General features: G+C 36.1%; 1 protein-coding gene across 1 annotated transcript in view; it reads left to right on the plus strand.

The window, feature by feature from the left end:
* The window catches only part of kazna (kazrin, periplakin interacting protein a), an 82,192-nt gene extending 74,931 nt beyond the window's left edge, over positions 1 to 7,261 (plus strand). Inside the window, exons 8-10 of the mRNA XM_077715451.1 lie at positions 2,119 to 2,308; positions 3,706 to 3,842; positions 4,801 to 7,261. Coding sequence (XP_077571577.1) covers positions 2,119 to 2,308; positions 3,706 to 3,842; positions 4,801 to 4,971 — 498 coding nt within the window. The 3' untranslated portion in view covers positions 4,972 to 7,261. The remainder of the gene's footprint in view (positions 1 to 2,118; positions 2,309 to 3,705; positions 3,843 to 4,800) is intronic.
* The last annotated feature ends 7,330 nt before the right edge of the window (positions 7,262 to 14,591 follow it).

Genomic DNA, 14,591 nt, shown 5'->3' on the forward strand with positions numbered 1-14,591 from the left:
TAAAATACACAGTACTGTGTTTTCCAGTGTATCACATGCTCTCTGGATGGTCTGATATCAATTTCATCTTTATAAGTGCTCTTAAACATTTTACCGTGCAACAATAAGTGCAATATTTTGCAGTGTGTTTTAGATATGTAGGAGAATTAATGTGTAGTACACTTTATTTAATCTAGTAGCTATTGAATCAATACTACATGTGGCACTTGTAACTAAATACTGGAATCTATTAAACTCAAATGCCTCACAATTAACAATCCCACAAAACATCTCATTTATACCATCTATATATATCCATTATTCATTATTATGCCCCTTCATTTTTATGAATAACAAGGTTGATGAGATTGTAGCTTTTTTTTATCCTTCCTACAAAAAAGCATGATATAAAAGACCCCTTTCTATAATCGTACCATTGGGTTAATCCAGGTTATTAATACTAATTCCACTAAATCATTTGAATGTGCAGTATAGTCCTTCCACGTGTTTTCATCCCATTTAGATGAGTAACTGTGTCAATCAAAGAATGGAGTTCCGGGTGTTTGAGCGGCTCGGGGACAGGGACTTCTCCCCGAGGGTCATGGCGGTAAGATGTACCCGTTTTGTCGAGCTTTGACGTTGACCTGCCTTAACCCCTTTTTGATCCTTGGAAATATGCCCTAATTATTGTTGTGGAAATGTATTTGATCAATCCCCAAGCTCACCCTAAATGAACCCTGTCTTTTAACCAACTCTGATCCTGAGGATTTCCCTTTTGTGATTGATATGAATGTGATTTAGCTCTAAATCAGAAAAAAAGACATTAGTAGTGTGACCACTAATAAATGGTTGTGATTTTAATGTTATGATCTGCATGTCAGTTCCTTGTGGTTAGTGATTGATTATTGTAATGAAGTATGGTGATTGATTGCAAGGGATTTTGGCTGTGTTGATTTTGATTTGCATAGACGAACACATTTAAGGCCTTTTTTAAAAACTGAGCTTTACTTAGCAGATCATACCACAGAAAAAGTCTGGTATATTCATCCTACGTAAGAGAAAATGAGTACTTTCTCCAGGAAAGGGAAAAAAAAGAAAATTACAGTACTTTCCCATGCTTCTCTTGAATCTTGCCCACTGTCTAGTTGGAATATATGTTATTAATAGTGAAGATAGTGCATAGTGATGTGAAATTATATTTATCGTCTTCTAGCACCATTGAAATAAGTACATTTGATTTCTTTTTCTTGGCCATATTGAATTGAATGCTTTTATTGTCATTATACAGTTGGAATGAGATTTAACGTTTTCACTGTATAGTACACAAATAACGACAAACAGGCAAATAAGTCATCAATAAATAAGAAATGGATTTATAAGTAGCTCAAGTGAGGTAAGCAGAGCGGAACGGGCTTGTTCCATTTGAAGTTCGATGGTTTTGGAAACGTATGATTTGGCGCTGAACATCTCCAAAACTGTGGAAGAATCTCGCTACATACATATACACTATATTTATATATTTATATATATATATATATATATATATATATATATATATATATATATATATATATATATATATATATATATATATATATATATATATATATATATATATATATATATATATATATATATATATATATATATATATATATATATATATATATATATATCTTTATCTATTAATACGTATACGTATATATAGATATAGATATACATATATATATATATATATTGATATATATGTTGACATATATGTTAATATATATATATATATATATATATATATATATATATATATATATATATATATATATATATATATATATATACATATATATATATATATATACATCAATATCAATATTTATTGATTATTTATTTATTTTGTCTGTTTGTTGTTATTTGTGCACTACGTAGTGAAAGCTTTGAATCTCATTATACTTATATAATGACAATAAAAGCATTCAATTCATTCATCCATCTCTTGTAAATCAGCGGAAATCTCACCATACTACTTCAAATCATTCAAATGTGTCATCTTTACGCCACAAGAAAACACACCCTCACAAGCGTGATTAACCCTTCATAAAACATGCCCCTAAATCTCATTTCTATGTTTTCCCAACTTCCAAGGCCAAACAGTCACTAGCCACACTGACCAAGGACGTGCCGAAACGTCATTCCCTGGCAATGCCAACAGAGACGGTTGTAAACGGCAACAACCAGGAGTGGGTGATGCAGGCGGATCTTCCCCTCACTGCTGCCATCAGACAGAGTCAGCAGACCCTCTATGTGCACACGGGCCATCCCACCGACAGACAAGGTAAATGGAGAGTGGTTGATCTGTCGCATGCATGTGAATGTGCTGTTGTTAGCCATCATTTCATGCACTTTTTGGATAAAGGCAGTAAGGATAAATATGTACAGCTTTCCTCACGCTTTGCAGATGTCTTTCTATCAGTTTAATGTTCAAATCAAACCATGTGAGGTGGTCGATCCACTTATGTCGCACATAAAAAGACGATAGGAAACTTTTTAAAAAAATTATATCTTTTTTTGTGCTAGTGACCAACATTCCCTCTAAGCTGCGCAATTGCGCACCACTCGTCTTCTCCGCGCAGCAGCAATCATATGGCGCGCAGTAAATAAAATCCAAACTTATTTTTTACCCCTTTCCCCATGATGGCGCCGTTTACGCGGCAGCCAGTGGCAGTAGCTCTGTCCACTCTTATGTTTTTGTGTTTTTTCAGCATGTTTTACATGAAAAATTAGAGGGAACAATGGCATGCACCTGCTTATGGCAGGTGTGATACTGGTGTGCCCATAGCGAGCAGTGATGATGTCGCTCACACTGGTACTCAGTGCGCTCAGGGAGGTTGTCTTTCTGCCCAGACCAATGAAAAATTAGAGGGAACATTACTAGTGACTCTGCTATTGCATTCAACTGATCACACTAGAAAAGGTGTCCTCTTGTTCAGTTTGAATGAAAACCTGTACGTGCTCCAGAGAGTGTGCCAGAGTACAATGTGTGTTAACTTGGTCAAAACCACAGGAGCCTGTGTCATTGTCTACCAAAGATACATTACAAAGTACTGAATGTAAGTTTTTCTGGATGCCTTAAGTCTTATTGGCCACCAAGTTTCACTGATAAATTGTTTAAAAATCTGTGTTTATTTCCTGGATTTAAAAAAAAAAAAATACTTAGTATTTTTATACACATTTGGTGTGTTCATGGGTGAAAATTACAAACATTTCCAAGTTTTGTATGCTCTATATTGCATATCATGGCACTGATAAATCCATTTTGGGAGAGAGCAGTAATGAGTGTCTTGTCTTCCCACTTCAAACATATACACAAGAAAAGAAAATATCTGGGGACTAATATGCGCTACTTAAAACTGTCAAAAATGGCACCGAATACTTTATTAATAGTCGACATTCATTTCCTCAACTACAAAAAAAATCTTCAGTTGAGCAACTCCTACATACAAATCATGAAATAGATCTCAGGTGCGTATGTCAGTCTCATTGTTGCTTGGCAACTAGACGATGCATGAATGTTTTGGCTTTTGATTTGGTAATATATCTTCATACTTATGAGTGTAAAGAATCACAATCACTTTTAGCCAGTTTTATTGCATCAAATACCACAGCCCACCTGCAGGCAAAGAAAATCTAAGCTTCCCCTCCCCCCCTTCCCCACAATGTCATCCCATCTAGTGGCTTCTGTGCGGGTGAGCCCGTGCCACTCACGTCAACCCTCCTTCATCTCTGACGCCTCAGCTGTGGAGGGAGACAGGTCATCTACACCTAGTGACATCAACTCTCCACGCCATCGGACTCACTCACTCTGCAATGTAAGAGATGCCCACCATTGTTTTTTTTAGCACAAAAGAACTAAATTCTAGAACAGGGGTTGGGAACCTTTTTTGACGAAGAGAGTCACAAACAATTCATATTTTCTAATGTTATTTCTTGGGAGCCATACTCTGAATTTAAAAGTCAAAATTCATGTAAATGGGTGCCTATTTTTGTAGTTTCAACACTTTTAACGTGGAAAAAAAACTCGGAATACTTTTGAAAACATTCTTATGCAGTTGCTAATCAATGAGTATACATTCCAGAAGTCTAATTCCAAAAAAAAAGAAGATTAAAGCAGCTCTAGACGTAGTATCTCAGCCCCGTCACCAGCAGTTTCCGTATCTTAGCTCACAGGTTAGCAGAGAGCCAGATGCAACCATCAAAAGAGCCACATGTGGCTCCCGAGCCATAGGTTCCCTGCCCCTGCTCTAGAAAATGACTGAAAACAGAAAAAGCTGTTCATTTCCATTGCCTCAAAATAGGTAATTACTTTTTTTAATTTAGTATTTTATATTTTGTAATAGAAACTCAACTGTTTTAGTCAGAAGGATTATATCAAAGAAGTAAAAATGTAATAAAAATGCAAGTAAATTAATACTAGAGTTTAAATTGCAGTAGTCTATAGTGGTCACATTTCATACCTTGTTCTTAAACCAATGATTCCCAACCTTGGTGGATACTAGTGAAGAATTTTATTTGCACTTGTGTGACATTTTCCTACTTGGATTAGCACTTTATGTACCTTGGATCCATAAAGGAGTATTCTAGCCTTAACACACAATAGATCCAAGTGAGTGAAACTGTTGTGCTTTGTGTAAACAGGCTTTTTCTGCATTTGTATGCGCTCGTCTGGCAGCATGACAAATATCACTTCACGTCTTGTCTTGCCATTTATCACAAGCATCTTTTTCTCCCCCCCATCTTTCATCACGCCTTCTTTTTCTCATCCCTCAGTCTCTAGAAGATCTGGAGGTGGCCAAATGTAAGAAGAAGAAAGAGAAAATGGGCCTGGGTTCATTGTCACGAGTCTTTGCCCGAGGAAAGCAACGCAAATCCCTGGACCCGGGTCTATTTGATGGTACTGCAACACCTGATTATTACATAGAGGAAGATGCAGACTGGTAAAACGCCTTTGTGGAAATGATCAGAGGACGGCATCGTGTTAATGTGTGCGAGACAGAGCGCATGTAGTATGTCAGTATGTGGAAGTGGGTGTGAGTGAGCACATTGCGCCATATATGTGATACAGTGTTCCCTTGGTTATCGCGGTTAATGGGGACCGGGACCCCCCCCGCAATAGCTGTGTTTCCGCGAAGTAGGCGTGCCCCTTCAAAAATGCTTAAAGAAACGGATAACACGTGCACAAAAGCACCACCAAGCAAAAACATCATAGTACTCCGGATGGAGGATCTTCTGCAGTTTTTTTTTGCACGTAAGAAACATCGTTATTAGGAGTTGTGAACATTGTTTTTTTGGGCGGTGAAGATGCGCCTGTAAACAGCCATGACGTCATTAATGCCATTCCTGAACTCTCACCATGTTATTGACCATTTCTTTGGCCTTTTTCTGATGCAATTACTAATTCTTATTGAATATTTTGTTTCCACCTCTTGTAAAATGATGTAATTTATAATTTTAACTTAATATCCTGAAAAAAATCTGCGAAGCTCTGAGTCTGCGATAGCTGAAGCGCGAAGTAGCGAGGGAACACTGTATCTACATTATTTTAAATAGAGCGCGACAACATGGTGTAGTATAATAGTTTCAATGCTCTATTTTGATTTTCACTCAACTGCAAACTTGAAGGACTGCTGTATGTGTAAATAACAACATTTGATGTGCACTTTGTGTTTGTATGTGTGTGTGTGTGAACATCTCCTTGTCCTGAATGCCTTTTCTTATTTTTGATATGTAATCCTGACTACCGTTTAATCCCCTTCTGCATTTACTGTCCTGCTTGGATACCACCAATCCCACCCCCCTCCTTTTTCCTCCTTCCACAATTCCATGATAAGAATGGCTTTCCTGAGGGCGACATGCAGACCCCCTTAAATCCATTCCATTCTCTCTATAGTCAGAAAAAAAATGCGCAGGCGCTTCTTTTAGCAGGATGAATCTTTCACTCAAGGCACTTTGTTCCCTAGCAACACAAGGCCCAGCAGGAATTGTGGGAAATGTGATTTCTATCTGTTCAGATAGAAGCTTTATACGTGCCATACTGTGCCATGCATGCACGTAATGTAACTTCTACCCTACAATGCATGCGACACTGACTCTACTGTCAAGTGGGTGAACTAACAAATGGATGCTGTTAACTCTCAACACATTGTTGACTCCATTTGTCAAATGGTTAGACAATTGTCACTCATAGTAACAAACAAAACAAGTGAAAAGATTCTCTTTAAATACCCATAGTGCAAAATATGAAATAATGGAAGGCAGAGGTAAACCTTTTTTTTGTATTATTTAAATAACAGTTTTGGCAATTTCTGGCAATATTGCTTTGCTGCTGAAAATTGCTGCAAATACATTTGGGAATAGCTTGAAATCAATATTGCGGTATAAAATTAACTGTAAAAGTTAAACAAACATATTGCTGTGTACATTTTAATACTGTATAGATACCACATAAAAATATATGTTCTTTGGGGAAATTGCATTGTCTACGAACACAACAGAGTACTAAATGCTAGTACCAAAAGTTTATTTTGCAAAATTGCAATTTAAAGAAATAATGAAAGGCTTTCATTTAACATTTTCAAATAAAACTTTGCTAAAATGCAGAAAACTCTTTTGCCATTCAGTCCTCGCTATTTTATACTATGCAAAATAGGATAGAATAAAGATATCTATATTTAAAAAAATAATGAGTTATGTACATAAGCAATTAAATAAATAATATGGGAAAACTGCTTGCAAAATCACAACCAAAATGGATGCAAATAGCAGATTTATAAAAAAAGATTGAAGCCAGCTTTGTCGAATATGTATTTATTGAAGCTACAAAATACTGACCAATGGCACCTTGCTTAAGAATCTCATAATGGACTCCACCAGTTAGGCAACCCTTAATCAACACAAACATAGACTTCCCAATGAATGCAATGAGAAGCATTTTAGACCACTGTTTCCTTATTGCTCTTGCTAGCTCACAAGGAATGGGAGTCGGCAATGTCACGCTTTAGTAAATGTGCAGCAATCCCAAAAAATGTAAAAACATTACAAGTTGCTGTCAACATCAATCTCATGCTCTGTTCCTCTTTGATAAGCCCCCAAGCCACTCATCTCTTCGAAGGTAGATGGCCAAATGTACAGACATTTCAATACTGTCGGCAGTATGATTACTGCCAGGTGGCAGCAGCATGAATATAGTCTCACTTAATTTATGATTGAGCAATTAAATAAATGGCTTGACCATTCATTTCCAGTACTTCAAGTTATGGTAGCTGAAACTCTTTTATTGCAATATCCCATTAATTAGTCAAAACTACAGTTTTGGAACTCAAAAATCTATTATTTTGTCTTCAATGCCGATTGCTGTGTGAAATCAGCAAAAAAATAGTCAAAACTACAGTTTTGGACCTCAAAAATCAATTATTTTGTCTTTAATGTCAATTGCTGTGTGAAATCAGCAAAAAAATAGTCAAAACTACAGTTTTGGACCTCAAAAATCAATTATTTTGTCTTCAATGCCGATTGCTATGTGAAATCAGTAAAAAAATAGTCAAAACTGTACAGTTTTGGACCTCAAAAATCAATTATTTTGTCTTTAATGTCAATTGCTGTGTGAAATCAGCAAAAAATAGTTTAACATCTTTACCCCTTTTTTGAAAATGGCTTTTTTTAACTCTCTAACCAAATTGTACATTTCTCGTGCTGCACTTTGCTGAATTGATGCATTGTTGCTGTACCATCCATCAAAACTACAAACCTGGCGTATCTGATCTAACCGTTAGAGTGCTGCCTCTGACGAGCAAAATGGCGAGCACATTGTGTCAGGTACATACATTACAAGGCTTGCGCATTTAATCTGGTCACATTTTTTAATAAATTTACACTGAGGCTGAAGCCTAAAAAATGCTAATATTAATACTACCGTATTTTCATGACTATAAGGCGCACTTAAAAGTCTTACATTTTCTCCAAAATAGACAGGGCGCTTTATAATCCAGTGTGCTTTATATATGGGAAAAAATTAAAATGTGTGATTCATTGAGGGCGCGCCTTAAAATGCGGTGCACCTTATAGTTGTTAAAATACAGTACGTATATTCAATTAGGTCATGTGGGTTCAATTGGTGTTTATAAGGTCATCTTTTTTTCAGAGTAGATCACTATTTGTTCAAACTAAAGTCTAGTTCCTGGGTGGGCAAACTTTTGGGCCTGGGGGCCACTTTGACTTTAAAAATTTCACAAATGGGCCGGGTCAGCACAAGATATGATCCATATAAAAAAGTGCATCCGTTAACAGTACATATGAAACATAAACAGAAAAAAGAAAAAAAGGACTAAAGTATTAACATACTCTTCACTCCTCATTAAAGTGTAAAGTACAAAGTAAAGTAAAAATGAATGTATTAAGAAATATTAAAATGTAATTTTAAAAAAAGATAGAGGGGGTGTAAAACACGAAAAACAAATAAGAGTGGACAGAGCTACTGCCACTGGCTTCTGCGTGACGGCGCCATCTTGGGGATAAAAAAAAACAAATTAAAAAAATTACAACGTCAGTGGGCCAGATGTGGCCCGCGGGCCGTAGTTTGCCCATAACTAGACTCTAGTTATTAAAAAACAGGCACCAATTAGATGTGCGTGTCAAATTACTACAAATGCCCCTTACCTAATTCCCAAAATTAAAACAATTAGAATTGTGGTGATGGCAAAAATTGGCCTTTGCACAAATAAAAAAGAAACTATAGTCAGATTATTTACTTGGTTTTACTATGTTGATCTTGAGCCTGCACTCGCTCGCCCCCAGGAAATCTTTTCTCCTGATGTTAATCTAACTTTACTTTCCCCTGCAACACTATTGCACGCATTATTGGGTGTGTGCAGCAGTGGCAACATAATAAAAAAAATAAGAAACTTAAACTATAAAAGCAAATATGCAAAGGATTGTATGGGTAAGTGCTTACAACTGTTTATTCCATGAAACATTTGAGGCATTCATTTTTATTCTCTTCAAACTTTCAAAGTAGTCCAAGGTTTTTGTTTTGTTTTGGTGTTTTTTTTTATTGTTGTAAATGGACCAACATTATAGAAAATTAATATTATTAAAGAATTTTTATTTAGAAATGGTTTTAGTCCAAAAGAATATGGACATTTGTGAATTCCTCAGATGTATACATGTGACATATTGAAAGTTATGGCTAAGAAAGAAAAAAACACAAAATAAGTTGAGGGAAGAGTTCAGATTTAAATAAAAATAAGTAAGATTATTTTAAAATAAAAATGAATGATGTTGAAATGTCATATGGCTGTCCTCTCTTTCCCTGTGTGTTAATATATTAGAGTGTGTTCATTTGTCCTGGCTCTAATCCTTTGTGTGTGCATGTGTAGGAGGATGCTTTCAAATGGCCTCCTTTCCTCTCCGTCTGAATGTGAGCATATATCTTTGACTTTCGGCTTTATGGATTTTTAATCAAAGGTGACATTGAGAGGGAAAGGACACCATACTGGAAACATGAGATTACTGTAACTCATCTGTACTAACATATTGGTTCTCAATGTATGTTTTCCAACAGGGGTTTCGTAGTGTTACTTATTTGCTACTCAGATCTAAATATATTCAACCCAATGGGCTTTTTTTTCAATGTAAAATTTAAACAACAGAAGGTATATGGATAATTTGTCCAAAGTATATTTTATTATTAACCGTAAAAGCAATGGAACTGTTGCAGTAAGGCAGGGGTCGGGAATCTTTTTGACAAAGAGAGCCACAAACAATTCATATTTTCTAATGTTATTCGTTTGGAGCCGTACTACGAATTTAAAAGTCAAAATACATGTAAATGGATGCCTATTTTTGTAATTCAACACTTTTAAAGTGGAAAAAAAACTTAAAATACTTTTGACAACATTCTTATGCAGTTGCTAATCAACAAGTATGCATTCCAGAAGAGTCTACAGCAAAAAAAATGAAGATTAAAGCAGTTCTAGATGTAGTATCTCAGCCCCGTCACCAGCTGTTTCCGTATTTTAGCTCACAGGTTAGCAGAGAGCCAGATGTAACCATCAAAAGAGCCACATGTGGCTCCCGAGCCATAGCTTCCCTACCCCTGCAGTAGGGGATTGTCCATTTTATGGAATTTAAAATTGAACTTCAGTTAATTTTATGCACAAGAAAATGAAATTATTATTTTCATAATATTTTAAATTTTCTGGAAAATCAAACGTAAGCTGAAATTATAGTACTAGAATAACAATCAATTGCAATGATGTCAATCTCTTTTTGAGTAATGAAACTAAATTAAATTAAACAATTACTGCCTGGCTCTCTCTAATGGCTAATTTAGAAACGGCAGGCAAGTAATACTCCACAATTATTTAATGTCATTATCCACCCTGAGATATAAATTTTTAGAATGTCTAATTGATTGTAATTAAGAGGCTGCAAAAGAGGTATCGAGCAAGTAATAGTCATAAAAATTAGCTAAATATTATTCATTTCGCGATCAATTACAGAATTCTGCCCACAGAAAATGATTAGTTGTGTAAAAAGTCCTGAAACATTGTAAAGAAGATGACACATTTAAACGGTGCTCAGACGTTTGGTCGCTGGTCTTTTGGTCGCCGGTCAAATGTTGACAGAGAGTTTACTGTTGAAACTAGCTCTCAGAATTGTATTCTTGAGAAAGAGTTTAATATCTAAGAGAGATTTTAATATCTAAGTACTGTTTAATATCTAAGTACTGTTTAATATCTAAGTACTGTTTAATATCTAAGTACTGTTTAATATCTAAGTACTGTTTAATATCTAAGTACTGTTTAATATCTAAGTACTGTTTAATATCTAAGTACTGTTTAATATCTAAGTACTGTTTAATATCTAAGTACTGTTTAATATCTAAGTACTGTTTAATATCTAAGTACTGTTTAATATCTAAGTACTGTTTAATATCTAAGTACTGTTTAATATCTAATTACATTTGACCGGCTTCCAAAAGACCGGCGACCAAAAGACCGGCGACCAAAAGACCGGCGACCAAAAGACCGGCGACCAAAAGACCGGCGACCAAAAGACCAGCGACCAAATGTCCGGTCACGCTTTTAAACCAGCCAACCTCGGTTTATGTTGGAAAAACTGAGGATTCATTTACATATACATAATTAAGTATAGAAAAATAAAGGCAACAAATTACTAATTTTACTTTCAGTATACCATGTGTCCAACTTGTTCTTTTCAAGGAATTCCCTTAACAAGCACAAGTGTGACTGCTGGTCGTGCTGTCCTCTACTGGCTAACTTGTAAACTCTTGCAAATAAACCCTGATAGAAAAATAAAAGGCAATAATTGGGCTCTGAGGGCCGATCGATACTGGCCAGTACTACATAGCTACAAAGTTTTAAGACAATCCAGTCTCGAGTAATGGGTTAGGTCTTGAGTTAGTGCCATCAAGATGAAGTTGTACTACTTGACAGTTGGTCAGCCTGTCAAAATATTACATGACGAGGTTCTGAACCCTGAGGCCCCAAACAACAGTTAAGAAGCACTGCTTTAATATACTAAAATCGTATCAAAGAATGCAATTTTAATAAGCCCAATTTCACACAAAGAAAATAGGTCACTCATTTTATTGAATCCATATCCAATATTATTGTAAATTGGTCAAAATTTCAGGTTTCTACAGTTTTTATGATTCAGCTGCTTCTAATATTTTAGTTTGAATTAACCACAAAAGAATGATTAGGAAACAGCCCTTGGGTATTTTAAGTATGTGCGTAAGCATCCACCTCTCTGACATTTCCTCTCTATCAGGCTACCAAGAAGATAAGAAAAATATTCGTTTAAACCAGTCTAGGTCAAAATAGCAACTTTGTTTCTTGACTATTTTCAGGCTGCTATCTCTGCTCAAGTCATCTACCTAATCTATTGAAATTAATACATACACTACGATGAAATGCACTCTGAAAAATAGATACATAGTTAATAACTACCACTATAATTTTTAGTACTTTGTCCAAGGTGTTTCCAAATGATAGCAGGAGTTCAATACCTCTGATATCTGGCTACTACACTTCCGTTTTCCTCTTTTTGGAATGTTTAAGAACTTTTTTCCGTAAAAACATACAACATAAGAAAAACATTGATTTTCCATTGGACAAAGTATCTAAGTATTTGAGATTTAAAGCCTTTTTTTCAATACTCTGCTACACCAATTACTAATTTTGAAAAAAAATATTTAAAAAAGCTAAAATAAACATTGTTTTAGATCTATAAAAAGCTAAATATTCAGGGATTTTAATCCAGTTCTTTTAATCCATTCATAAAAACAAATATCTAAATATTATATCTAAAATGGTCCAGCCCACATTAAATCAAGTTGACGTTAAAGCGGCCCACGAACCAACCCTAGTCTGACATCCTCTCAGTACATAATGATGGATAGATCTTCTGATATGTGAAGCAATTAATATTGATTCTTTCCCCTTACCCCATATGGGGAAAATTCAGAAGTCAAGTAAATAAACCTGTAAGTACTTTCCATCTGACATTTTGAGGAATATTGTGTCATTTATCTTTCAAATTGTTTCAAATGGATGACACTGTCCAGAACAAGTGCATATTGGTTTAAAAAGAACCACCCATAAACCACCCATAAAATATTTGTCATTGGGAGCAATTGTGAATTGACAATTATTAGCTCCACATTGTCCTCTACTGGTGAAACTGTTAGATCTCTTTTCTCAATATTAGGAAATGTGATGCTCTCCTCACTTGGACCAAAATGTCACCTTTGCCCTCACCCTCACACAATGCCAACCACAAAACCCACATGTCCTCCCCACCCCCCGTCTCCTCTCCCTTCATTCACCACCCACCCAGACTCAGACAGCGTAACCAGCCCAACACGCCTCAGCCTGATCTTACCGGATGGCCCTGAGGATCAGCTAGATCGCCTACAGCAAGTGGAGTTGGCCAGGAGTACCCCTATGTCACAGTGGAGGGCGGGCACCGTGCAGGCCTGGCTTGAGGTCGTCATGGCGATGCCTATGTACATCCGCACCTGCTCGGAGAATGTTAAAAGCGGCAAGGTAAGAATTAAACTGATGTATAATGATATATACAATGGAAATATGCTTTTTTTCATGCAACAAACTGCATACTACTAACTCCTATCTCACTGTTATCTCAATATGATTGTCATTTATGAATCAAATATAGCAGAATTCATGTAATCCTTGCTTTTGTAATGTGTATTTTTGTCCCATATTGGAGATGCAATGTACATATTCAATGACAAAAAGGCATGCATTCATTCAATCAGTCAGATTTTGTTGATTTCTTTATGTTGAAGGTTTTATTGGCACTAACAGATGAAGACCTGGAGCTTGGTTTGGGTGTGAATAGTTTGATGCATCGTCGTAAACTCCGCCTTGCCATCGAAGACTACCGCGAGGCTGAGGATGGACGAGGGTGAGAAAAGTTTAACAAATTGGTCAAAAGGTTACCCCAATTGAGTCTAGTCAAAATAAACGGAAACTAATGCTTCAACGTCAATTGCAAATGTATCAATAATATTTTTAACAGGGTTTAGCAATATAAGTGTAACCACAAATCCTGGTCTATTCATAGTATTTGTCTGACCAGTCACATTTTATAGACCAGTGGTCCCCAACCACCGGTTCGTGGGCCGGTAACGGTCCTCGAGCCACCTAGTGCCGGTCCGTCAGAGTAAACAATATTAATGTTTTCAATCTCGCCCTCCAACTTCTATTGAGAAAGGTTGTTATAGTAATATTAAATAATTTCTATTATGCTTGTTTTTTTTTTTTTTGCATCATGGGTGTCTTTCGTGTATCGACCCCACCCCCATACAATTTTGTCTTAAATTGTCACCCTGCCCATTAGCCAATCCGCAAGAAAATACTATAAACTTTACCAGTCCGCGGTGAGAAAAAAGTTGGGGGTCGGGGTTATAGACAAACAATGTAAGGATGTGATTTTTGGTGAAGACAAAAATTTGTTTATGTCAAATTATTTTAAAATCTCTCGCTGTTCCGCTTAATCTGAAGGTCTTCTAATCTCATTTGAATGATTTGTTTATCAATACATTAAATATATTAGAAGGCAAAAACCAATTTAAAATCAAATGTGCCTATTCCCATTCAAAAAATCATATGAATTCTCAGTGTCCATTTCCTTACTATACACTCAGTAATCGAGTTAAAAAAGTTAGCCTAGGTATTTTCCTGTAGCGACTTCTATTTAACACACATCTCAAACCCTGCACAGGTTGTCCAAGGCTGCAGATATGGACCACCACTGGGTGGCTAAGGCCTGGCTCAGTGATGTAGGCTTGCCTCAGTACTCACAAGCCTTCCACACCCACCTAGTTGATGGACGCGTTCTCCACTCGCTGACACGCCGTGACCTTGAACGCCACCTCAACGTCACCAAAAAGTTCCACTTGGTCAGCTTGCTACTGGGCATTGAGCTTCTGCACTTGCTTAATTTTGACAAAGAAGTAAGTGACAACACAACCTGAGGCTTTTACAATGAGAAATATCTCGATTAGTTGAAAA

The sequence above is a fragment of the Stigmatopora nigra genome, chromosome 1, assembly GCF_051989575.1.
Source record: "Stigmatopora nigra isolate UIUO_SnigA chromosome 1, RoL_Snig_1.1, whole genome shotgun sequence".
NCBI classification, from domain to species: Eukaryota; Metazoa; Chordata; class Actinopteri; order Syngnathiformes; family Syngnathidae; genus Stigmatopora; species Stigmatopora nigra.